Below are 24,259 nucleotides of genomic sequence, written 5' to 3'. Positions count from 1 at the left end.
TGAGTGCTGCTGCTATTTATAAATACATGCTTGTATATTTAATAGGTATGGCTGCTTGTCTGCTGCCCTTCTGCATTTTGGATCTGCTAGTTGTTATTAAGGTCCCCATATATCAGTTGTTTTTATATTGACGGTTTAAGAGGCCGTCTTACCTAATTATTCTGTGCTGCTTTAAAACATGGATTTTTGTTCTATTTTTTTGTCACTTTTTTATCACATTATGTTTTTCTAATGCTGTAAACCACTCTGATATTTATATATTTAGAATATGGCAGCAGTGCCAGAGGCAGCAAAGTTTCTGAATGTTGCTGGAAACCTCAGGAGGAGAGTGTGCTGCTGTGCTCAGGTTCTGCTTTGCAGGCTTTGTGCAGGCGTGCAGAGTTGGTCCCTGTGAGGACAGGATGCTGGACTAGACGGGCCATTGGCTTGGTCTACCACGGCTCCTCTTACTGTCTTAATGGAAGTTTTCTTCCCACTGCAAAAGTCAGGATTCCTCCCACCCATTTTTTAAAAAAACATTTCACGCCAGAGCTAACTACATAACAAACATCATGTCTCGTGTGGCCTGCAGCCCATTCAATTCCCTAATGGCTGCTGGGCAAATCTTGCCAAGGAAATGCATCCCACTAGCATTACGCCTGCCAGAGGGAAAAGTCTAAAATAAGAAACATTTTGGAGCTGTTGGGCTGAAATATGGAGCACACTGATTAGGGTTCCTCCCCTCCCCATTCTGTGGGGACTGAATAAGGTATCTTAAGACTGTGACTTAATACAGACTCCATCTGTGGCCTCTTCTCCCCCACCAATCTAGCTTGATACCAGAGTGTTGGAGACCTCGAAAGCTTGCACACTGTTTGACAGTGTTTTGGCTGGCCTAATAAAGGTATCGCACTAATGTGGATTTTGTATGGAGAGAAGTAAACCAATGAGCCTGGGGTTAAATGACCCACTAAGCCAAAACACAGCTCACCGCAGCACTTGAACAGCAGGAGCACATCAACTACAATTGTCTCTCCAGGAGCCCAGGCCTTCATGCCACGCCATGGTTTGGCCTTATGATGATGTCTACCAGATCATACTTTCTCCTTCTAGAGCAGAGCTTTCCAAACTTTTCATGTTGGTTAAACACCTTTTAGACATGCATCATTTCGCAACACAGTAATTCAGTTTTACTAGCTAACAGGAGGCTAAACTAACCCCTTTCTAGCCCCAGGAGGAGGGCAGGGATTGTTCGCACGACACACCTGCACACCGCAGCTGACACACTAATGTGTCACAGCACACAGTTTGAGAGCACAGGAGCTGAAGTAACTTTGTGGCTAAGAGGCTATGAGCAATGAATCAGAAAGTCCCTGGTTTGAATCCTCCCTTGGACATAAACTCACTTGCTGGCCTTAAGCAAACCACCTTCTCAGCCCCATCCGCTCCAACCTTACTGGGTTGTTGTAAAGCTGACATGACAAGTCAAAGTTTGAACATTAAGGGAGCCTACGACTTCTTGCAACAGCTCAACTGCTACCGCTGTATTTCCTGGCGCAATTCAAAGTTATGGTTAGGCTTTATAAAGTCCTTAGGTCCAAGCTATCTGAAAGACTGTATTCCCTCATATGAACCTGCCCAGGTTTTGAGACCTCCGCATGAGGCCCTTCTCTCCGTCCCACCACCCTCACTGGCACCCTTGGTAGGAGAACAGGAGAGGGCCTTCTCGGTGGCTGCTCCCAGGTGTTGGAGCTCCCTCCCTGGAGATGCTAGACTGGCTCCCTCCTGCCCTTCCACTGGCCCTTGAAGACTTTCTTGTTCCAACAGGCTTTGGGGGGAACAACAGCTTTTAATGAAACGGCTGATGCTTGTGGTAATTATTGGTTTAGCTTTAATAGATCATACACATTTACATAGTTTTAATCAATGTCTTAACTGTTTTTGAGTTGTTTCCCCCCTATGTTTTTAGCTGTTCTTAATTGTTGTCTGTAAGCTCCTTTGAGTCTCTGTCAGGGAAAAAGGCGGGATATAGATAAATAAAATCATCATCATAACCATAACAAACCTGGCAACCTCTCTTACATCCGAGATGTTGGCTCATATGATGGATGTGGGCGACCTGTATATGTTTCACTGGTACTGTTGCTGCAGGTTTTCTCCTCGCCTGGGCTACAAAAGCCTGAGCCGCCGTCGGGAAGAGGCGCAGCTCTCAGGCCCCCGGGGTTTCACCCAGTGGCATAGCGTGGGTTGTCAGCACCCGGGGCAAGGCAAGTAATTTGCGCCCCCTAACCCGGGGCAAGGCAAGTAATTTGCCCCCCCCCCCGCTGCACTGTCCCTCCCCCAGATAGTCCCTCGCTCTCTCTCCGCACCGCACGCCTGGCACCCTCCCCTCCACAGTGGGCGGCGACCCGGCGGCTCGGATCGGATTTGCACAGCCAGCACAGCAGTGAGAGAGAGTGAGTGAGCCAGGTAGGGGCAGAGAGCTGCGAGTGCGAGCGCCCTGCCCCCAGATGTTGTGCCTGGTGCGGCCGGCCCCCCTGCACCCCCCACGCTACGCCACTGGTTTCACCGCCCCGTTTTGAGGCGGAACTTGAGAGGCCCATCAGCTCAGCTGCGTTGCAGCCCCGTCCCGCCTGAGCGCGCAGGGAGCCAAGCGGCGGGCAGCGCCTCCTAGCCCAGCAGGCCGCCGAGGGGCGCAAGTAGGTCTCCGGGCATCCTGCGCGAAGGCTCTCGGCTCCTGTTTGAGCCGGCCAGAGTTCAGTTTGAGTTGGCGGGGGAGGTCTCTTGAACCTTTCCAGCTCAGGTCCGGGCCATGTAGACAGGTAATCAAGAAGCGAGGGCGCTCCAGAGCATGTGCAGACTGCATTCCGAGTAAGGCAGCCCTCAAGTAAGGCTTGAAAATAAGGGCCTTTCAGTCGGTAGGAAAAAAGAAATTAAGTACCTTAGAGGCAGAAGCTTTCCCCCCTCCCTCGAATGTCATGTAGTGGAATATTAGAGGGCGCCGAGCATGACCATAATAGCCCCCCCCCCCTCCAATTTTGCAACCCTAATCCGAAGGCAGCTTCCTTGTGGAAATGTGATATTCCAGCATAGATGTGAACTCCATCTCCCTTTTGAGATATTATCCACAGTTTTCACGCCTGGAGGAGGGTGAAATAAATGTTCTTTCTCAAGACATTTCTTATAATCTGGAGTTTCAGTTAAGTGGTCTTAGGAGAGTGCATTTGCAGTTGTTGCTTTAATATATTTAGACGGTAAAGCCACTGCTGCAAATGTCTAATTGTTCAGAACATTTCAGGATTCAGAACTGTTTATGGGTTTGGGGAAATACAGAGTAGAGGATTCTTCCAAAGAAAAGCACAAAAACTCCACCATTAATTACATTCTTGAAAACCACCTCCACACCTCTGGCTTGGAAGAGTTGGCAGTGGTTACTCAGTGGCCAAGCAAAAGCACTCTACACATGCTCAGAAAGGGCATCCTAAGATTTATTGCTCTAAACGCAGCAAGCCATTGGAAAACTGCTTCGGCCTCTGCCTAGGAAGCACAAGACAAGCAGAAAATCTCTCGGACCCGTTTTTTCTGGGCACAGGACAAGAGGAAGCCTTCAGTGACCAGACTACTCAACTAGGCGCCCCAGAGATGATTATAAGGCATCTTCCTGTACTCCTAGTAATGATTGATTATATTTCTGTGCTGCTTTTCATTCAAATGAATCCCAAAGCAGCTTACAAACAGTAAATAACAATAATTGATTGATTGATTATATTTCTGTGCTGCTTTTTATTCAAATGAATCCCAAAGCAGCTTACAAACAGTAAATAACAATAACTTGATAAAATGTAGTAGAAAAAGATGTTATGTGAGATGCACTCTGCAGAAGCAAACTCAACTGGTTTAACACCAGGTATGCAAAGAGGACAGACACAAGGGACCTTGCGCAGGAGAGAAGAGAGGGGAGAGATCAGTAGATTAATATTGTAGTCATCCCAGAACAGATAGGACCAATTTGGATGGCTCTGAAAGAGGCTCAGACATAATTATGAAGGAGAAGGATATCAATGGCTACTCAACTTTGCTCAACTATGTAGACCTGGACCTGGTGTTTCAATATATTTAATGTATTAGTAGATCACTTTAATAAGGGACACAGGCTGATAGGACTTGCCGATCAGAAGGTTGGCAGTTCGAATCCCTGCGACAGGGTGAGCTCCCATTGCTCAGTCCCAGCTCCTGCCAACCTAGCAGTTCGAAAGCATGTCAAAGTGCAAGTAGATAAATAGGTACCACTCCGGCGGGAAGGTAAACGGCGTTTCTGTGTGCTGCTCTGGTTTGCCAGAAGCGGCTTAGTCATGCTGGACACATGACCTGGAAGCTGTCTGCAGACAAACGCCAGCTCCCTTGGCCTATAGAGCGAGATGAGCACCGCAACCCCAGACTTGGTCACGACTGGACCTAATGGTCAGGGGTCCCTTTACCTTTACCTTTTAGATCACTTTAATGCAGGTTACTTATGCCTTAGCTGTTAGAGCAATCCCGTAAGGCTGAATGCAGCCCACTCCTGCTTTAGAAGGTGCTCTCAATCTCAGCTCTTTAGGGTGGCATATTCAGAATGAAGTTGCTGGCTGGTGGTACACCCTGCTTAGAAGGAAAATGAGATGGGGCAATTACCTGTGGAGAAGCAGGATATGCATTGGGGTGAAAAGACACCAGGGAGCTGTGCATGTGATGCCCCTCCCATACCCTTTTCCTGCAGCTCAGTCAGGCTCTTGCACAGAGGCAGTAATCTGGCCTCACCAATCCTCTGACTGAAATCTGACACTGCATAGATAGCTGTTCCTTCTGCAGGGCAAGCTATCTGCATTTGTAATTTCCCCAAAGTTGGAACATGGCCACTGCTGAAGCTGGTGCTGCGTTGCAGCTCTGGAGAATTTTAAAGGATCCCTTACTTAGGAAGCAGGATCCTTGCAAAAGATGCTGCTGTAAAATGTCTCCTTCTTGCAGCACGCTTACCATAACTGAGATCCTGTATGTCCACAACATCTCAAGGTCACCTGGCTGGAGAAAGCTGGGATAAAATACTGTACTGGATCAGAAAAGGTGGGGAATAGCGGTGTGTGGCCTTCCAAATCTTGTAGGACTGCAACTCCCAGATGCCCTGACAATGGTCAGGGATGATGGGAATTGTAGTCTAGCAACTTCTGGAGGGCTACAGGTTTACCAGCCTGGCCTTAGGGTAAGGTAAAGGTAAAGGGACCCCTGACCATTAGGTCCAGTCGTGGCCGACTCTGGGGTTGCAGTGCACATCTCGCTTTATTGGTCGAGGGAGCCGGCATACAGCTTCCGGGTCATGTGGCCAGCATGACTAAACCACTTCTGGCGAACCATAGCAGCGCAAGGAAACGCCGTTTACCTTCCCACCGGAGCGGTACCTATTTATCTACTTGCACTGCGTGCTTTTGAATTGCTAGGTTGGCAGGGGCTGGGACTGAGCAACAGGAGCTCACCCCATCGCAGGGATTCGAACCGCCAATCTTCTGATCGGCAAGCCCAGGACGTAAATAAGAATATGTGAGAGAGGGGTGCTGTTTTTGTGTTATTATGGTATATATCAAATTGTAAACCGCCCTCTGATCTTCAAATGAAGGGTGGTATAGAAATAATAATAATAATAATTAATAAATCAATCAAATTAAGAATCCCCCCACGTGCTGGTGGCTGCAAAGGCAAGCCTGATGATTGTGGGCATCAGCCCTGCTGGACGGCTAATCCTGGGAAGCGACTGTTGTTGTCAGCATGTGCTGTTGTTACAGGGAGAAGAGCTGGTTACTGAAGGGGGGGAAGGGGGGCTCTTTAGTGCTAATTCCAAGGGGAGGGGTGCAGTCTTTGTGTATTTAGCACAAGAGGCAGGCTTGGGGGTTCAGAACTGGAACGGGAGCCTTAAGGCAGGTCCCGAGCTATGCAGGGGACAGAGGCTGCCCAGAGAGCCTTGCATGGCTGGCTGGGGTGGGGTCAGGACTTAGTGGCTGCGTGGCAAGGGGGTGGGAGAGGGTACTGCTGCTCCCATCCCTCCAGGCTCCCCCCCCCCCTCTCACTCATGGCTCATGCTCTGCATTTTGGCTCCAGAAATGTGTTTTGTCTCTCTGGAAAGTGGGAATGAAAAACTACAGGAAATGAACATCCCGCAAGGGGGGGGGGGAGGCGGGGGAGCCCCATTACCGTATTTGCAGGGCTATAGTGGGCAACAGAGGAAGGAAGCAGTACCATAATTGCATTGCAGATGCAAAGAGGCAGGGCAGTTGCAGAAGCTGCGCCTTAGAGAGTATAGAAAAGAGAACTTTGGGTGACTTTGCAGAGCGGTGAGGGCGCCCTGGGGAGGTGGGGCAAACTCCCCAAATGAGAAAAGACCACAAGAGGCAATCATTGCCATTATTAAAACCCTTTAAAGGACATCAGCAAAGAAGGCATAGTGGCCCCCATATGATAATGCTAGGGAACAGGGTGGGGTGGGGATGTGGCATATAGGCCATACATTTAAAGCACGTGCCCCAGAAACAATGCGGGGAACTGTAGTTTGTTTAGGGTGCTGGGAATTGTAGCTTTGTGAAGGGGTAAACTGCGGTTCCCAGAATTCTTGGTGGGCAGTGGGACATATTTTAATTGTATGGTGTGTACACAGCCTAAGTCTTCCTTCTCTCTGAATGTAACATTGAGCTGAAGTTCTATGCATACTTACCGTATTTTTCACTCTATAAGACGCACCAGACCACAAGATGCACCTAGTTTTTGGAGGAAGAAAACAAGAAAAAAAATATTCTGAATCTCAGAAGCCAGAACAGCAAGAGAGATCGCTGCACAGTGAAAGCAGCAATCCCTCTTGCTGTTCTGGCTTCTGGGATAGCTGCGCAGCCTGCATTCACTCCATAAGACGCACACACATTTCCCCTTACTTTTTAGGAGGGAAAAAGTGAGTCTTATAGAGCAAAAAATACGGTACTTGGACCAAGCCCCATTAGCTCCTGTTGGATTTACTCCTGAGTAAACATGCACATAGATTAAAAAGAGCAACAGGGGACAAAGTGACCTAATCTTGGCTGTTGCTATTCTGATGATGCAATAAATGCCCCCTGACCATAGCTGGCCCTTTTGGGTGTCATGTATCCAAGAGGTGATGTAATACATAGCATAAGGTGGTATTCTGGATGCGGGTGGAGAACACAGATGCTTCCCACCCCCTGAAGCACATCTCAGGCTGCTCAATAGTGCACCACATCTTCTTTGCCAATCCCTTCTTGTTCTGTGCGATGGCCACCCTGAAGCTGTCAGATTGGCCAGATCTAGAAGAAAGGAAGAGGAGGCTATTGGTCTAGACTCCTGCAATCCAGTTTGGTTTGTGGGTAGTGGATCCTGCTGCGAAATTGCTCTTCCATTGATTCTGGCAGAGGGGGTTTAAATGGCTGTCTGGGGCCCAACTGCAGTGCTATTTGGTGGAGGAAGAAATGGCGGACTACAATGGCTCGCTTTCCTTTCTGGGCTATACAACAGGGGAGAGGAACCTGTGGCCCAGCAGACATTGTGAGGCCCCTACTCCTAACAGCCTCAGCCAGTGATCAGGCATGATGGAGCTGTAGTCCAGCATCTTCTGGAGGGCCTCAAGTTCTCCAGGCTTGTTGTAAAAGAATGATTGCTCAGCTGCATGTGGCAACCAGCTACGTGGCCACCTGTTCTCCAGGACACATGCCCCTTGTGTCCAACGACAGGACTGAGAAGCAGCAAGACAATGCTGAGTGCATGGGTCTCAGTGCAACCTGGGCTGAATCATTAAATGCCTGGTTTTACCACCTTCGTTTTCCTCCCACCTCTGCTGCGACCCCCAATAAGCTTCATTAACTACAAACCCCCAAATTTGGGATCCCTTCCAAACCCTTCGTAGGGTTTTGTAGTCAGATTGTAGGTTTTTGTAGGGTGAGCCACATGTTTTCTGGGGCTTCCCAAACTGAGTAAATGATTTTGTAGTTTTGTAGTTAACACCCAGAAAGCAACAATTGTCTGATTCACTTCAAACCTGTGCCAGTGTTTTGCACAAAACGGTTACAAGACCCAGAAAAGGTTTGGACGGGATCCAAAATTTCAGGGTTTATAGTTAACTAAGCTTCCTCTGTGTTTTCTTTAAGCCAGTCCCTGTGTGAGAGTCCTGTAGTTTCCTAGGGCTAGCTGGTTTGCCCCTTCTGCTGCTGCTTCCTCTACCACAGCGCTATCGATTTTTTCCCATATATAGACTGAGCTTCCAGCCATGGCTGTGCGCTCAGGCTTTGTCCATAGTGTCCTCTCTGCCCCTCCCTGTCCCTAATCCATTGCTATCTAGGAGGCTGGATCTTCCCAGTGTAAATAAGGATGATGTTAAAGAGATAAAGGGCTTAGAGTCCAGGCAGGGAGGGGTGCGGCTGGAAAGCAGCAGATTGTAGCAGGGAAGTTATGGTAGCTGGAAGCGGGCTGGCTGGGAACTGGTCTTTACTTGGCTGTCCCAGCACCAGCACACAGGCAGGGTGCCCAGTCTCCTCCCAGTCTCTGTCTCCCTTCCATGCCTCTGGCTCTGAAGCCAAGGGCGGAGGGAGAAGGTGAGCGGGACCCGCTGCATCATGAAAACCCCACCACGGGCAGGGGGGCGCACGGACCAGATGCTGGGGGCAATGGGGGATCTCCTGACATCGCTGGCGCTACCCAGCCAACAGTGGGTAAGGGGGAAAGGAGACTTGGCCAAGGCAGCGAGGCAAGAAAAGGGGCAGACCTGACTGCAGAGCGGAGGGTGTTTGGGAGAGGCGGGAGAGGCAGGAGATGGATGCACCACAGGGGTTGTCTGTGGGCCAGCTCTGTTGTTGGTTGCGGTCTGCCCAGGAAGGAGTGCTGTGCTTGAGAGGCGGTTCTGCTGCCATGCTTTGACTGTGCATTTGAGGAAAGGTGGGGGGTGGCAGGGATGGAAAGCAGCTCCCCAGCAAAGCAGGCTGGTCCTGTCAGAAACCCAGACCCAGTGTGGAAGAGACTGAAACTCCCTGGCCAGAAACTAATATGTTGCATCTGGCCTTTTGTACAGCACCTAGCACACAGACATCCCCAAAGGAACATTCTCTACTGATCCCTTGGCTGAGGCATGTCAGGGTGCCTTGTGGTGCAGATAGACACTTCTGTTTGTTTGCTTGTTTTGAAAGTCTGCCGTTGGCCCCAGATCAAAGGTTTCCCAATCCTGCCTGCCTAGGGCCCTTTCTCAATCCTCCAGGCACCTCCAGCCCTGAGGACGAGGGAGCGAGAGCCTCTCTCTGCCTTCTGTTTTCCTTGCTTCTGACTAAGCTGAGATCCCTAGGCATTGGGGTGAGTTTTCCCATTCCCCCCCCCCTTGTTATTTAATGATTCTTACTGGCCCCTGTGATGTGGCAATGTTCTCTCGGGGGATTTCTGTTCTGATCTTTTGCTCCAGGCTGGAGCTGTGCCTCCCCCACCCCCAGCGCTGATATCCTCAGTCTGGGATGGAAAAGTCAGCTTGTGGGGTGTGGGGTGGAGCAGTGCTGCAGGGTGGGGCAAGCACAGCTCGAGTGGAAAAGTAAAGTTTGGAAGGCTGGGCTTAAAAATATATATATTCTCTTTGGAAATCTCCAGTCTTTGCAGAACTAAATGGGCTGCATTGGACGAGGCTGGTAAGTTACTGGGAGGGCTTTTCACAGCAGAGGACAGTGTTCTGTGGCCTCTGTGGGTTTTGTGCAGTACAGTGGGGTTTTTGTAGGGTTTTTCTGAATCAGCGGTGGATGGCGCTTGTTGGGCTGGAAGGTTGGGAGCCCAGCCGTTAAGTGGGGCCAGAGCCAATGACAAGCAGTGCCAACCCATTCTTGTTTCGACCCCATTGTCCTCCCTGCTGAGTTCTACAAGGGCAATGCAGAGACTAAGGAGGAGGAAGATGTCAGGACAGGGCCCTCCTGGTTGCAAGGAGGAAGGCAGGCAGCTGGCGGCTTAGCTGAGGGCAGACTGAGGTTGTTGGGGCACTGCCCCCTTTGCCCTGAGGGACCGGCCTCCCCTGTTCTGAACTGTCTATAGTGGGGGTTTTGGCGTTATACTGGCTAGAGAGCCCTTTAGGTGTTTGGGGGGGGGCGGTGTCACTGGGGTACTCCAGTTTCTTGGTAGATCACACTTCATGGGCATCTTGACCCATTTTTATTAATGAGGCTTTTTAAAGGGGGGGGGAACCCATGCCTGTCACTGAGACATTGTTTCTTCATTGACTAAAATGTATTCTCAGTTTCAAATTGACTCTCTTTCACTTTCTGATTCGCATTAATGACAAGTAGCCCATGGCGTGCAGATGTCGAGCAAGAGATCACATCTATGTAATACTTTCGAAGCACCATTATACCACTCTAGCCATCCTGGAGAATCCTGGAGATTGTAGTTTGTCAGAGAGTGAGAGGTCAACGCCCTTCGAAACAAAACAGCGCCCCCTGTGGTTCTCAGGACTCCCCATTACTGTTGAAGTGATATAATCGTGATTTCAGTGCATGGCGTGGATGTGACCAGGGAGAGAGAGGAAGAAAGAAAGTACAGTAAATTCCGAAAGAGAAAAGTGCTTTCCAGTTGGCCAAGGTGATAGCTCTGGCTTCTCATTTGTGAGGCAGTTTGAATAGGTAAGAAACTGCTGGTCCAGGGGTCTTCTCCAGGTACTGAGAGGGACCTCTCCTGTTCTTACATTCTCCACATACTGCAATGTTCAGGGGAAGGAGCAGCAATTACAGATTATGTCTGGCCAGTAAGCCGAGCCAACAGCTGAGGACATCTGCCCAAAGGCCCTTTCTGTATCAACAGGTGGGGGAGAACATCCTTGAAATCCACTGAATTACTGAAGGCCGCCCCCCCCCTTAGTGGACTGCATCTTGCATGGTAGCACTTTACTAGCTCACAGAAATCTTTCCTAGCCTATTTGCACAGCCACGTCTTCCAGGTGCACTTTTGAAAATCCTTGCTGTTGCAGATGAACACACACTGGCCCGTCCCCAGAGTTTATCACCATGGAATCTGTAATCTGTAGCATTTTGCTGGCCAGAAAGAGAAAAGAAGTCAACTTTCTCCCCCAGGTAGTCACCTATAGGAGAACTTTTACTCACTGTGGATAACCAGATTGTGGGGAGGGGCTATTTGCAAGCCTGGTGTGATGATGCAGGTGGGTGTCTTCTAGCACCTGAGTTTTGCTGGATGAGACCGTGACCCTTCAGCATGGAATATGGGGTGGAGCACATGCTTTTCTAAGGGCACGGTTGCTTTATATAGGCTTACTCACATGCCAGAACCCTGATGCCTCTCCAGCATCTTCCGCCTGAGGTGCTCACATCCACTCTGCCTAATGGTAGGGCCAGCTCAGGCTACATGGAGTAGGGTGGCAAGAGACAAAGGAGCTTCTGTAACCTTTAACAGGTGTGCAAGCATACTAACTTGTTATGCCACAGTGCTGAGAGAAACTGTATCTCCTGGGATACTCTTTCTCCACACCTCTAAAAGATAGAGGAGTCCTGTCCTCCGTCGGATTTGGTCATTCTGATCTGGAGGTGTTTGAAGGAGATGTCAAATCCCAAGAAAGAGGCCACAACAGTGAAAGGGGTACCACAGAGTCAAGTGATTAGCAATAGACTGCAGGACAGACAGAATAAACTATTCCTCCCCGCCCACTATGCACATTTAACTTATTGGAACTCTCTGCCACAAGGTGTGATGGCTGCTGGCTTAGATTGTCATGAATTCATAGGTGATGCAACTGTTGATGGATGTTAGCTGCAGCTTAGGGATGTGGCCTTTCAGTTGTCTTGGACTACAATTCCCAGCATCCCTGACTACTGACCACACTGGCTGGGTCCGATGGGAGTTGGAGTCCAACAAGTTGGAGCCATTCCTCTCATGTTTGCACTGCTTTCACTTGAGGTTTCCACACATATTTGAGGCGAGTTAGGTGGCTGCCAGGCAGGGCCTTCTTAGTGATGGCACCTCAGTTGTGAAATTAACACTCCAGAGAGGTCAACTGGTGCTTACTTTGCTGTCCTTTTGGCACCAGGCAAAGTCCTTTCCATTCTTCTAAGCCTTTTATAGATTCAGTTTTTATCCTGCTCACTGTTTAATAAAAAATATAATAAAATATTTTTGGCTGAAATCTATTTGCTCTCCTTTTACCCTCTTGTTTCTGCTCTCCTCTTATCTACCTGTAAAAACCTCTTGTATCTTCCCAGTATCTACAAACCATCTTCCAGTTGCTTAGTCAAAAACCTACTCTAGGGCTCTGGCTTCCTTCTCTCACTCCAAAGAGCATTATAAAACACGGAAGCCTCAGATCTGCGATTACAAACTACCCAGTCATGCCAAAAGTCCATTTGGCCTGTAAGATAAGGCTATCAATGGATGCTGGTCATGGTAGCTGTGGTATATATTACCTCCAGGCAGGAGTGCCAACTTGAATAAAAGATGGGGAGGGAGGGCAGGTAAGCCCTGCCCACATAATAGAGCACAAGGCACAGCACACACACACACACACCATTTGAATGGTAATGCCCATCACCTTTGAGGAGAGACCCACTCAAATATCTTATTGGGGAGACCTCTGTTTGTAGGAGTTGGCTCCTGTGGCTCCAGGCTTCAGAGGACATCTGCCTCCCCTACCAGTTGCTAGAGACTACAGGCAGGAGAGTGCTGTTGCCCTCAGGTCCTGCTTGTGGGCTTCTGGTTGGCCATTGGGGTGTCAGAATGCCAGACCAGATGGACCAGGCCAGCTAGGCTCCAATTCAACAGTGCTTCCTAAAGTGGCCAGATGAATGCGTCCAGGACACCCAAAAGCAGGAGTTGAAGGTAATGGCGTGCCCTTGTTGTTTATCGTCAACATTTGGTATTCAGAAGTATATTTTCTCAAAACTTGGGTGTGCCTTTTAACTTTCAAGTTAATAGCTACTGATAGGCCTCTCTCATTCAGTGGGAAAAGAGAGTTCATTCTTAATCTCTGTGGGGCAAGACCTCTTTCTCAGCTCCCCTTCCCCACTCTCATCCCAATTGGGACCATCTGCATAATGTAAAATATGGACTGGACGCCTCTTTTTGCAAGGCTCTGAGAATCCCAGCTTCCTTGTCTGCTCTGATTCTCTTAAATGTAAGATTCTAGTCCTCACAGCTGAAGATGCTTGAAAATGAGTTGGCCACAAAATAAGAAGTAGAAAAGAAATGAGACCGTCATATTTTTCAGCTGCCATTATGTCTAAAGCTGTGTAAGTTTCTCCCCTCCCCTTCCCCAAGCTCTCAGATTTTTCTCATTTGTGGGAAACAACAAACAACCTGAATAAGAATATGGTGTGATGAGTGCAATATGTCTGCCAACTGTAGCTCTGGCATCCTCTGTGCTAATGAAAATGATCTGCAAACGATGCTAATTGCCTGCATCTAAAATATGCCCATTAGTGGCTGCTCTCCAGCTTGTGATCTATATCCCAGGACCTAGGCTGATCCTCCCCATAACAAACAGCTTGCACACATCCACCCCTAAAAACCTGAACTGTTTCCCCCCTCCCGGCCTATGCTTAATTGCAGCTGCCAGACCTCTGCTCCCAAAAGGAGGGAGCTGAGATGCAGCCCCAGGCCGCCAGCAGCAGCGCTGAGGCTTCCTTCAAGGACGACAGGGAACAGCAGCCCGTGGAAGTACAGCATGCAGCCCCTGAAGCCCAAGCCACAGAAGGAGGTGAGCATCATTGTCTCATGAATATGCTTTGTCCCGTGTTAAGCTGGCTCCCCAGCCTTTCCAGGGCTGCTGAGGGAAGGAGACAGCCTGGCCAGTTCCTTTTCTCTTACCATAAGGTTGCCAGATTTTTGTCAATGAATCCGGGGACACTTTTCAACTTTAATGGATTTTGTATGGGGACTGATTTGTAAATCCGGGGACTGTCCCTGGGAAATGGGGACGTCTGGTAACCTTATCTTACCGTGCTCCAAGCCCCCCTGTTTATTGTGCATTCAATACGGTTTACTGGGACGGACCTAAGCCTTCCTTTCCAATAAATGTGTGTCCCTTAGCTTGCTGCTGAAATCCTGTAAGGTTTCAAGCCGCAAATGCTTCTGCGGTTTCTTTATTTCTTTTCACCGTGCTTGGGTTGTGCTGTGGTGCAAAAGTGCCCCTCCAGACGGCAATAACATGGTAGCACTGAGGAGGCATCACACAGCATCTAATAAAGCGGAGTGGTGCATGGACCATCCAGTAAAACACCTTCCGCTAATGCACTGTGATTACATCAATGACACGTTGCTGAATACACCTGTGAAAGACCACCACTCTGGAGGGGCCTCAAGGCATGTTCCCTCTTTCCAGAGCCACCAGCACTGGCAGAGGAAGAGGGGTTCGGTTGGTGCGGCCCACCCTGGGTGTCATCCCTGATGGGGGGTGACGTCGCTTCTGCCCCCCTGGGATGCTTGCCCCATCCCCGTGGGTGGCTGGGTGCACAGCATGTGTGCCGCTCCAGGTGCCGGAGCAACTAGCTCCGCCTCTGGCCACCAGGCTTCCCTGGGGAGCTTGCTCCATGATTGGGCCTTAATAGCAGCTGTGCATTTATTGCCACTAGCCTAGCGCTGTCTATTGTGCCTGTAGCAGTGGTTCCCCAAGGCTCTTTCTAGCCCCCCTGCCTGAGCTCCTTTAAAAGGAGGTGCCGGGCTCTGACTTTTTGCAAGCATGGCGTCACCGTCTCCATCACTGGAATCAGACCCTTCTAGCCTGGTCCATCTAGCCCAGTATTGTCCACCATGACTGGCGGTCGCTCTCCAAGGTTCCAGACAGGGAATATTCCCAGCCCTTCCTGGAGGTTTGAACCTGGGAACTGGCACTGAGCTGCAGCACCCCCCAAACAGATTCTTTTTGGTGGGATGCCAGATCTAAAGCTGGTCCTAGGATGGTGGGGTAACCACTCACGAAAGAGTGGTTCTTCCCTTGACATTTAGAGGATCAAGCAGAAAACCACTTGGACCCATGTTTTCTAGGCAGGGTGCAAGCGGAAGCGTGAAGGAACCCTCCCAGCCAGGGCAGAGCCTTTCCTGTGTTTTGCAAACCTTGAGCCTCATTGATCTGCAAACCTCGGGCCTAACTGGCAGGAAGGGTGGGGTATAAACCAAATGAATGAATGAATGAATGCTAAATAAGCTGCTATTTATTGTTTGTTTGGTTTTGGTCTGAAGGGTGAGGTAAAAATGCTTGAAATAAATAGATACATGCAAGCAGCTCTTTCTGTTGGAGAAAAGCAGCTCTGGGGAGGGCAGTTTGAAGCTAAGAGGCACAAGCTGGGTGATAACTGTCCCCCTGGCCGCTTTCCCCAGAGCAGTTATTTCCCCAAAGGTCCTTTTCCCAAAAGAGGCTCCAGGCTCATGGTTATGGTAGAGGACCTGCTTTGCACCCAGAAGATCATAGACTGAATTCCTGATCTTTTCAGGTAGGGTAAGCTCCTGTCTGAACCCTGGAAGAGCTGCTACCAGCCAGTATGAAGCAGGGATGGGGAACCTGTGGCTCTCTGGTTGTTGCTGAACTCCCAGCTCAAGGGTGGTGGGAGTTGTGGACTAACAGTATTTGGAGGGCCACAGCCCCCCCCAACTCTGGTGCAGATTTCTGAGCTAGACAGGCAAATGGTTTTGATTCAGCACAAGGTATCTTCCTGTGTCTTTGCAAACCGACATTTGGAATCCTGCCATGCGATAAGCGGTGGAGGTAGGAGATATGTTTCAGTTGGAAATGGCCGGCAAAGCATCCATTCAAAGCATCTGCCTCCCCAGGTTGCTTTTAAGTTCAAAGCAAAACTGATGGGCTGTTATAGACGGGTATACATATATGTAGTTTGCCACTATGGTCCAAAGAAAACACGACAGTGGGAGATCTGTGCAGAAAGGAAGATTTAATATTTATTTCCCTAGTTTACAAAAACCCTCATCTCTGCTAATTGCCCTGTGGTCTAGTTGTACCCTAAATCATGTATGAATGATATTGCAGTGCATTCATCCGACTCTCAGAGCATCATTTTGGAGATTGTCTTCAAGGGATTTCCCCACATTTGTGTCTTCATAGCCTAAAAGCTGCTCCCCACACTGTTTCCACGCTGTGGCATAAATACATGTTTTGTCAGCTTGTCCCAAGTGACCAGTTGTAATGGAAGTATGAATAAGAAGTTGGCTGCAGGCTGCCCCTGGGCCAAAACTGTCTCAGTAAAGGTAACTGATCATCCTGGCAATCCAAATCCCCCTCCTGGGTCATCTGCTATGCTGTGCTGTGTTGCCTGAAATGGTTGGTGCTCCTGAAAATGTAGCAAACACCTTCGTATTGGCAAGGGGCTTGTTGTGTGTCATGTGTTGCCATTGTGTTATTGCTGATTTCCTATTGACTGAAGGCTAATTGAGATGATATATCGGGGAGGTTTTTTTTTTTACATCTTTTTCATGCTGTGTACCGCTTGAGGCTGTGGAAAGGACAAATCAACAACATGGAACTGGGAAGAGGAAATGGGGACAGAGAGGAACTGGTGGCAATGAAATGGGCAGCATGGAAGTGCAAGTGAGTTGTTCTTCCTGATAAGTGGGTGAGCCTTTATTGTAGGGATGCGGGGAAACTGTGACCCTCCAAATGTTGCTGGACTCCCTCCTCCTTGACTGTTGGCCATGCTGCCTGGAGCTTATGGGAGTTGTAGTTCAATAGCATCTGAATACCCACAGGCTTCCCATTACTGCTGTGGGGTCACCAGATATAGAGTTACTCTAATCTAAAAGTTACAGAGCATAGACAACCGAGGTGAAGTTATCCCTGTCCAGAGAGGGTCATAGCTGGGCCATCAGAGGAGGCTGATGGAAGGCACTCCATGCCACCAAGGCCACTTGCCTCAAGTGACAGAAGTGGAGTGCAACCCCATCCAGAACAGGTTGAGCTCCACCCAACTAGTTAGTGCCTCAGTCTTATCTGTTGGCCAGTCCATTTTTTTGATCAAGATGGGGGTCTTAAGAGGCTCTTAAGCACAATCAAATGAATTCCCATACCCTGTGAACCACGGATGCATGAGGAGCAAGTCTCTGTCCTTCAACCTTGGTCCAAGAGACACAGCACAATACATGCAAGTAGAATTCGAGTGGAAGTTTGTTTGTTTGTTTGTTTGTTTGTTTAGAGTAAATCATAGGAGTGGGAGCCGATCTGGATGAGGACTGCAGTGGGGGCAGGCAAGGAACCAAAGCCTACTTATCCCTCACCGGGGTGTGATCCAGACTGGGGTCTCGTGTCTGCTGTGTACTCTTGCAAAACAACATTTCATGAACACTGACTTGTCTAGAATGGCAAAATTAGTGAACCACCTTGTGGGGGCAGTTGTGTGGATGAAGCGGGTAAGCAATATAAAGGAGTTGGCATTCAAGGTCTATTGCCGTCAAGAAGTTGTTGCTGTTGTCCTTTCTATGGGACCTCTATAAACCAAGCAGCACACATAAAACAAAGTAGAAAGACACAGCAGGCTCTGCCCTCAGGCTTACATTCTGAGTAAAACATATTGTATGAGGGGGATGTTGGGAAAAGGGCAAGTTTAGAGGAAGATGAAGGGAAGAAGCCATTTCTTTTTTTAATGGGATTTTGTACAGTGGAAGGAAGCAGACACATGCCAGAAGGGGAGAGGATGTTCCAATGGTGGCAAGCTGCAAGGGAGACAGTGTGCAGTCAAGGAATCAGGGATTTGATTCTGCCTTTATGGGGCCCAAGACTTCCAAAGGATGGAGAAGGAGCATAGAAAAATATATATTTTTTGGCCGGCTGGCGGGGGGGGGGGGATAGCTCAGCCAGTGGGAACAAGAGAGTGAAGATAGAAAGAGGGAGACAAATTCAGGAAAGAGTAACTTGATCATAGCAACGAGCAGAACAAATTAGGCGAGTGGAATAATTAAAAACAGAGGCAAAAGGATTGATGGAAAAGGCAGGAAGACCAAGCAAGAGAGCAGCTGCAAGAGTCAGTTCAGGAAGGAATGGGGAGAAGGAGCAAAAGCTTCAGCTGGCTGTGGAATATTTGTTCTTAGAATAACTAACAGCTTGCAGGATGGTTTCCATGAACAACAGGCAGGAAGGGAAAACAAGCTAGGAATACTCCAGACCCATTTACATCTCTTTAGTGATGTCTTATGTGCAGAGATGAAAATAGGAAGCTGCCTTGCACTGAGCCATAGGCTATGGGTGGAATTCAGTGCAGCACTCTGGGAGCAAGGTCTGCTTGTGCAACAGGATTCCCCCCCCCCCCCGTCCTCTTCCTCCCCACACCCTCCCAGCTCAGTATTATCTGCACTGACTGGCAGTGGCTCCATGGTCTCAGAAAGGGGTCTCTCCCCCAGGCCCACCTTGAGATGCCAGGGGTGTAACCTGGAACTGTTGCATGCAGAGCAGATGCTCCACCCACTTGGTTACGGACCTTCCCCAAAGTGGGTGGAGGTGGAGGCAGGCACCCTGCCTGTTCCATCTGCTTGGCAGTCAGAGAGGTGGGAACAGGAGTGTTTTGCCTTCCTTGGTTCTCCAGTAAATGCCAAGTCTTACTGCTATTAACAAGTTTCTCCTCACATCTAGGGTGCCAGGGGAGGGGGGGCAGGGAAGGAAGTTCTTGTAATCCATGTGCCCTGCACATGAACCCCCAGCTAGCACAGCTGATGGTCAGGGATGATGGGGTTCGGAGTCCAACCACATCTGGAAGGTATCACATTGGCTACCCATTCATTGTTGTATGAAGTAAGCCAGACTCCAACAACCTGGATCTGGAAGAGGGCTGGTGGCCTCCAACTCTGTATTAGGGTCTTGGGGAGGAATGTTTTGTTCTGCCAGGAGCTGGGCTGGTGGCTCTGTTTCTCATCCAGAAGCAACCTTAATTGACCACTGCTGTGGCCTAAACAAGAACAAGAGTAGCCCTGCTGGCCTTAACATCCTGTTCTCACAGTGGCCAACCAGATGTCTCTATGGGAAGTCTGCAAGCAGGACATGACTGCAACAGCCCTCTGGCATTCGGAGGCAGGATGCCACAGAAACTGAAGGTAGTTCACCGCCAGCATGGCTAGTAGCCATTGATAGCCTTAACCACCTTCCTCTTTTGAAGCTATGCAAGCAGGTGGCCATCGCTGTGGGATAGCAAAGCTGCCGCCTGCTGTATTTCCAGTGAATCCATTATCTGCGGCTTTTTCTCACCCCTTCAGAAGGTTTTTGTCAAGTGGGAAGTAGAATAGCCAGCTAATTAAAAGGGCAAAGCTGAGATATTCTAATCCACTTGAGCAATAGTGATCAGAGGATGATCCCAACCCAGTCAGATGGGCAGCAAACAAATAATTATTAATATTAGTATTAGTACGTGGCAGGGTTGTTTCCACCCAATGTTTCAAATCTCATTTGCACGTCTGCCTACACATCTGTGCGGTTGGATGCCCCCTGTCTGTCCACACCAGAGGGTTGAGAAGGGGTGTGGATATCTTCATATGGCTTATGTTTTCAAATCAGATCAAAGCCGGTTTGTGGTAGAGGGGAAAACATATAAAAATGCAGTATTATTCAAGAAACTACAGGATAGATGTGGATTGGGGCTAACGCCATGAGTTCACGGCTCAGTGGGAGCATGCTGGACACAGATTAAACAGGAGTGTCTGCACAGCATAAGGGTGTGATGGCATGTGTGTGGCTCAGTCCCTTTCCCCAAGGATATTCTCCTGCACCCCCAGCTTAGTATTGCTACAAACTGATTGGACTCTGTTTTCCCCATTTACCAATGCTAACCCAGTGGGCATTTTAGAAGAAAAGTGTCTTGACATATGTCCATGAAAGATTGCCACACTCTCCTTCCTGCCCTGCCTCCACAGCAGATGTACAATCCACACACACACTGCTGCTCTGCTTCTCGTTTCTGCCACTCTTCTGTGCTCTTTTTATCTACTCTTCCCCAGTTGTTGCTGGACTACAGTTCCTATCATCCCTGACCATTGCTATGCTGGCTGGGGCTGATGGGAGTTGGAGTTCAACAACATTTGGCAAGCACCAGGTTGGGGAAAGCTGCCCTCTATCTCAGCTGATTTGCCATCAGATCTAACCGTGTGTGAGAGATCCAGATCTGCAAACATTCAGCCATTCTCCTGTTCCAGCGGCATTCTGGCTGCAGTGAGCCTGGTCCTCTCCCTTGCCTCCCTCCTTTCCCTAATTAATTTAACATCCACCCAATTAATTTAACATTCATTTCCTCCTGGGAATTGTATTTTGGAAGGGGAAGGAGGCAGATGAATAAAGCTTCTGAACAGATCATTCTTAGCACCTTCCAAGAAACCATGGCAGCTTATGTAATACAAAACCAAAATAAGTTTATGATCAGGGACATAGCATTACTAACATAGAAAAGGCTTGAGGAGTGACGACTGATGAGCATATAATAAGCTCTTTGAGAATTGGAGTTTATTCACGAATCATTAGCATATAAAACCTCAGGATGGTGTATGGCTATATGTATTATATTTATATAAATCACCTGCCGTATACTGTGTTAATCTTAAGGGCATATGAACATTAGAAAACTGTTTTGCTCTCTGGTTCCCGCCCCTTTCTGTTTGCTCTTACTCTCCTTTGTATCATTTATCAAAAAATATTGTTGACAATTGTAAACTTGTCTATTGATAGTGGATTGCCTTTAATTCTTTTCTGGATGTTTATATTGGAAATTAATATTTTGCACTATTTTTTGTTGCTGCTACTGCAAATATAAGCCTTGGAAATGTGGCTACAGGGTGAGGCAAGTACCTAAGACTGTCAGGGTGCTTATATCCAGAATTATAATTTATTTAACTGCATCTATACCCCACACCATTGCCAAAAAGGCTCTCAGAGCAGCGAACAAAAATCAGTACTGAGAATGCCAACAGGCTCACAGTCTAAAAAGGCATGACACACAAGGAAAAAAGAATGGGAGGAAGGAGAGGAAAGCAAGTTCAAGCACAAGTTCATAGTTGCAGCTGAGGTCAGTGGCTGCTCTGGTTGTCTTGTCTTTCGCCAGTATCGATAGCAGTAAGAAGCAACCGTTCCTGAGATCTTAAAACAAAAGAGCCAGGCTTTGAGCTGTGCCTGAAAGCAATGCTCACAAGAATCCTGTCCTTGTCTCCCCCAATATTTTTGGATTTACTGTGACAGAAAAGGGCCCTGGAATGCTGAGTTGGTAGAGTGGATTGTACCACATCAAATTGCAGGTGAAGGGTGTCCTTTCTGAATTCTTCCTTATCTAAGGAATTTTATCCCTGCAAGTAAAATGCACAAGGGGGAAAAGGTTCTGTCCAGACCTATTTCCTCATTTGACTGCTTGTGTAAACCAGCCCAACAAATGTGAAATTGAGTTGGGCAGGTTCAAAGTGCCCCTGGGAAGAGATTTAGCCTCTGGGCACCCCATTCTCCCAAGGCCAACACTAGCCATTGCATTGTGCTGATTCTAAGAAGCTAGGAAATGTCTTCAGGTGAATACTCAAGCAGCTTGTATAAGGGCTATATGCTTCAGCTAAACTCTCTAAGGCAGGGAGAGGGAACTGGTGGACTTCAGATGTAGATGGACTATGGCTCCCATCATCCTTGACTCCTGACTAAGTTAGCTAGGGCTGATGGGATTTGGAGTCCATCCTTGGTAATGAGGGAAATAGAATTCTGTTCCCCATACATGTTGTTAGGGGAGGGTGGTTCAGTGCATGTGGCAGGGAATGAGCTCTCACACACCCCTCTGTGTGAAAGCATGGACATGGTGGCCAAAGATGAATGAGGTTCTGTGTCTTCATATAATGAAAAGAAGAATTAACAGACCGTGCACTGGACTGGGACTGCTTTATAATGCAGCCAACATTTCAGACACTCACCAAGCACTTTTGTGTCACATTGTGGCATGCACATACACTGTCATTTTAACTTCACAACAAGCCTGCAAGGTAGGTTAAGAGTTAGTGACATGCTTCCTGCTTAAGCAAGGATTTGAAGCTGGATTTTCCCAGTCTTAGTTTGACAGTCTTAACCACCACCCTGACTTGGCCAATCGCCACATGGATCTGCTTCACTTGAACCTGGGGCTCATAAACGCAGCACTCCTGATTTGTGCACAAATCACAAAACGAATGTGTGTGTGTGTGATTGTCATGTGACTGTTTCCACATGCATTCTGTGTTCCTGCGTGGAATTGCTTTCTGCGTAGGAAACGTGGAACATTTGCAAGCAGCCCTGAGCTCCCACCCAGCACCCAATCACCCACCCTTGCACACTGGGGACAGGAAACAGCTGCGCAAGGAGGCCATCTCAATATGGGATAGATCCTGGGGGTGGGAGTAGGTCTGCCTGGCTCTTCCCACACCTATTTATGGAACCCAGATTGTGTGAGTGTGTGTGTGTGTGTCCCCGTCTGCATGCGGAAACAAAATGCAACAGGGCTGAACCCCCGCAGCCTAAAGGCAGGAGTTGTTTGTTGCCCATTCCTGGGCATTCCTTAACTTTGTGCTTTCTGAATAGTTGCCCCCCCCCCTTTTTCCCTTGTACGTGCGGAACCCCGCTTCTGATTTGTTCCTTCTCTCCCCCATGCGGGCACGATCGTGGCTGCCAGCTGCTGACCCCGGCGCTGCGCCCACGGAGTCTTCCTCTTCCATCTCTGCCCCCCGCCCGCCTCCCGCTCGCCCTTACCCTTCGCTCGCCTCCAGGGTGGCGGGGGACGCAGAGAGCTCTGCCGCCCCCTCGCCCGCCGTGGCCGCTGCAGGCTCCGCTGCTGCAATGGCTCAGCGGGCGGGGGGTGGAGGCGGCGGCGGCGGCGGCCTGGCGCTGGGAAGCTCTGGAGATCTCGGCGAAGACAGAAGGCGGGAGGCAGAGATGCTGGGGGTGGCGGCGGGAGAGAAGCTGCAGAGGCTCCTCCCCGCCCTGGGCAGCGCCAGCCCAGCCCTGTTGTTCTGTCACTGAGCGCAGGGCTGCGGTGGCGGGAGTCGCCCCCTCCCCTCCGCGGGCCCCCTTCCCCGCCCGGCCCGCCGCTGCCCCTGCTCCATGGCTGGCACAGTGGGTGACAGAGCCCAGCGCGGCCGGGCGGCACCATGAGGGGCGGGAGCCAGCAAGGCTGCGCCTGCCACCACTTGTTCCGCAAAGTCCTGGCCAAGTGCAGCTGCTGCCCCTCCCGGGCGCGAGGTGAGTGGGGTGGGGCGGGTGGTCCTGGCAGCGCCGCTGCTCCCCTCCCTCTCCACTTTCTCCTCCTGCACGGCCAGGGCCCTGATTCTGCCCTGTTGCCTGCAGAATGCGAGCCCGCTCTCCCCTGCCCACCCCCTGGGTGGGTGCCACCTGCCGGATAACCCAGCGCTGCTTCCTGAAGTGGGCACCAGCATCAAGCAGCAGGGCATGGGCGTTGTCCTTCCTCCCTGCTGGGCAGCCGCACCTGGTGGTCCTGGCTGCTGCCATCTCTTTGGAGCCACTCGCAGGCCCCTTGGACGGGGCATCTTCATCTCCTGCTAGCCCCTGGCACTAAAGGGCATTTGCTTTCTATGCTGGGCATCTCTGCGGTTCACCGGTGCCCAGGCTCTGAGGGATGACTTTCCCCTCGTGGTGTCTCTCGTTGACATCGCCCCCCCCCTTTATACTAGCCTTCCACTTTTTGCTTCCAGCTTCTTTGCTTTCAAGCAAGGAATGGCACAAGACAATGTCTGTGCGTGTGCCAAGCTCATCTTAGAGGTGTCCCTCCCTTGTGGCCAGAGTTGGTGGGTGCTCACAGGAAGATGGAGTGAGGTGGGGGTGGGTGGGGAGGTTCTGGGAAAAGTTTCGGGCAAGAATCAGGAACATTTGGAAAATGGGTGGTCCTATGTCTTAGCTGGCAAATTGGGGGTGGGGGTGGGGACAGAGGTGAGAGAAAAAGTGAAGGGTGTTTGTGGATTCTGTGGGTTCTGGTTGTTGTTTTTGTACACAAGTGTTATTTTTAGCATATTTGAATATGCATACATCATGCAGAAGAGCGCATCCCTGCTTCTGTGTGTGCATGATTGTGATTGTGTGTGCACCAAAACAGTGTATTTAGGGTTGCAGAGGTATTTGTGAATTAGAACTCTTCACGCATCTCTTTAGGAGCTGTGTGTGCATCTCTGTGTACATAGGTCTGTCTCTGTGTTCCACCATGCTTGTGGGAGGCTGTGTGCACACAGATGATGTGTGTGCATGGGTGAGAGTGTGTGTGTGTGTGTGTGTGAGGGAGAAGAGAGATACCCACACTGTGTTGGG

At 49.5% G+C, this 24,259-nt stretch overlaps 2 protein-coding genes and 1 long non-coding RNA gene across 14 annotated transcripts in view; 1 reads left to right on the top strand and 2 right to left on the bottom strand.

The window, feature by feature from the left end:
* The window catches only part of LOC310671915 (rho guanine nucleotide exchange factor 11-like), a 79,007-nt gene extending 76,739 nt beyond the window's left edge, over window positions 1–2,268 (bottom strand). The window contains exon 1 of the transcript XR_014508273.1: window positions 2,209–2,268. The gene's annotated coding sequence lies outside the window, so the exon portion shown is untranslated. The remainder of the gene's footprint in view (window positions 1–2,208) is intronic.
* A 3,800-nt stretch (window positions 2,269–6,068) lies between these two features.
* On the bottom strand, window positions 6,069–22,744 carry LOC310671952. The gene is made up of 3 exons (XR_014508311.1): window positions 22,694–22,744; window positions 6,972–7,316; window positions 6,069–6,710 (listed from the first exon to the last, which is right to left on the bottom strand). It is a non-coding gene; the product is annotated as an uncharacterized lncRNA (long non-coding RNA).
* Window positions 8,548–24,259, top strand: part of ARHGEF25 (Rho guanine nucleotide exchange factor 25) — a 71,954-nt gene continuing 56,242 nt past the window's right edge. For 2 of the 12 annotated variants that reach the window (XM_083428248.1, XM_083428244.1), the window contains exons 1-2: window positions 9,498–9,668; window positions 13,576–13,723. In XM_083428248.1, coding sequence (XP_083284374.1) covers window positions 13,612–13,723 — 112 coding nt within the window. In that variant the 5' untranslated portion in view covers window positions 9,498–9,668; window positions 13,576–13,611. Of the gene's footprint in view, window positions 8,715–9,497; window positions 9,669–11,733; window positions 12,847–13,575; window positions 13,724–22,640; window positions 23,183–24,259 lie in introns of those variants that run through there. The other 10 variants (XM_083428245.1, XM_083428241.1, XM_083428237.1 and 7 more) reach the window with 10 other exon arrangements.

The sequence above is a fragment of the Podarcis tiliguerta genome (genome assembly GCF_965153285.1).
Source record: "Podarcis tiliguerta genome assembly, chromosome: 2".
NCBI classification, from domain to species: domain Eukaryota; kingdom Metazoa; phylum Chordata; class Lepidosauria; order Squamata; family Lacertidae; genus Podarcis; species Podarcis tiliguerta.
Note: the sequence above shows the minus strand (reverse complement) of the source record. Positions and strands in the feature narration are given on the sequence as shown.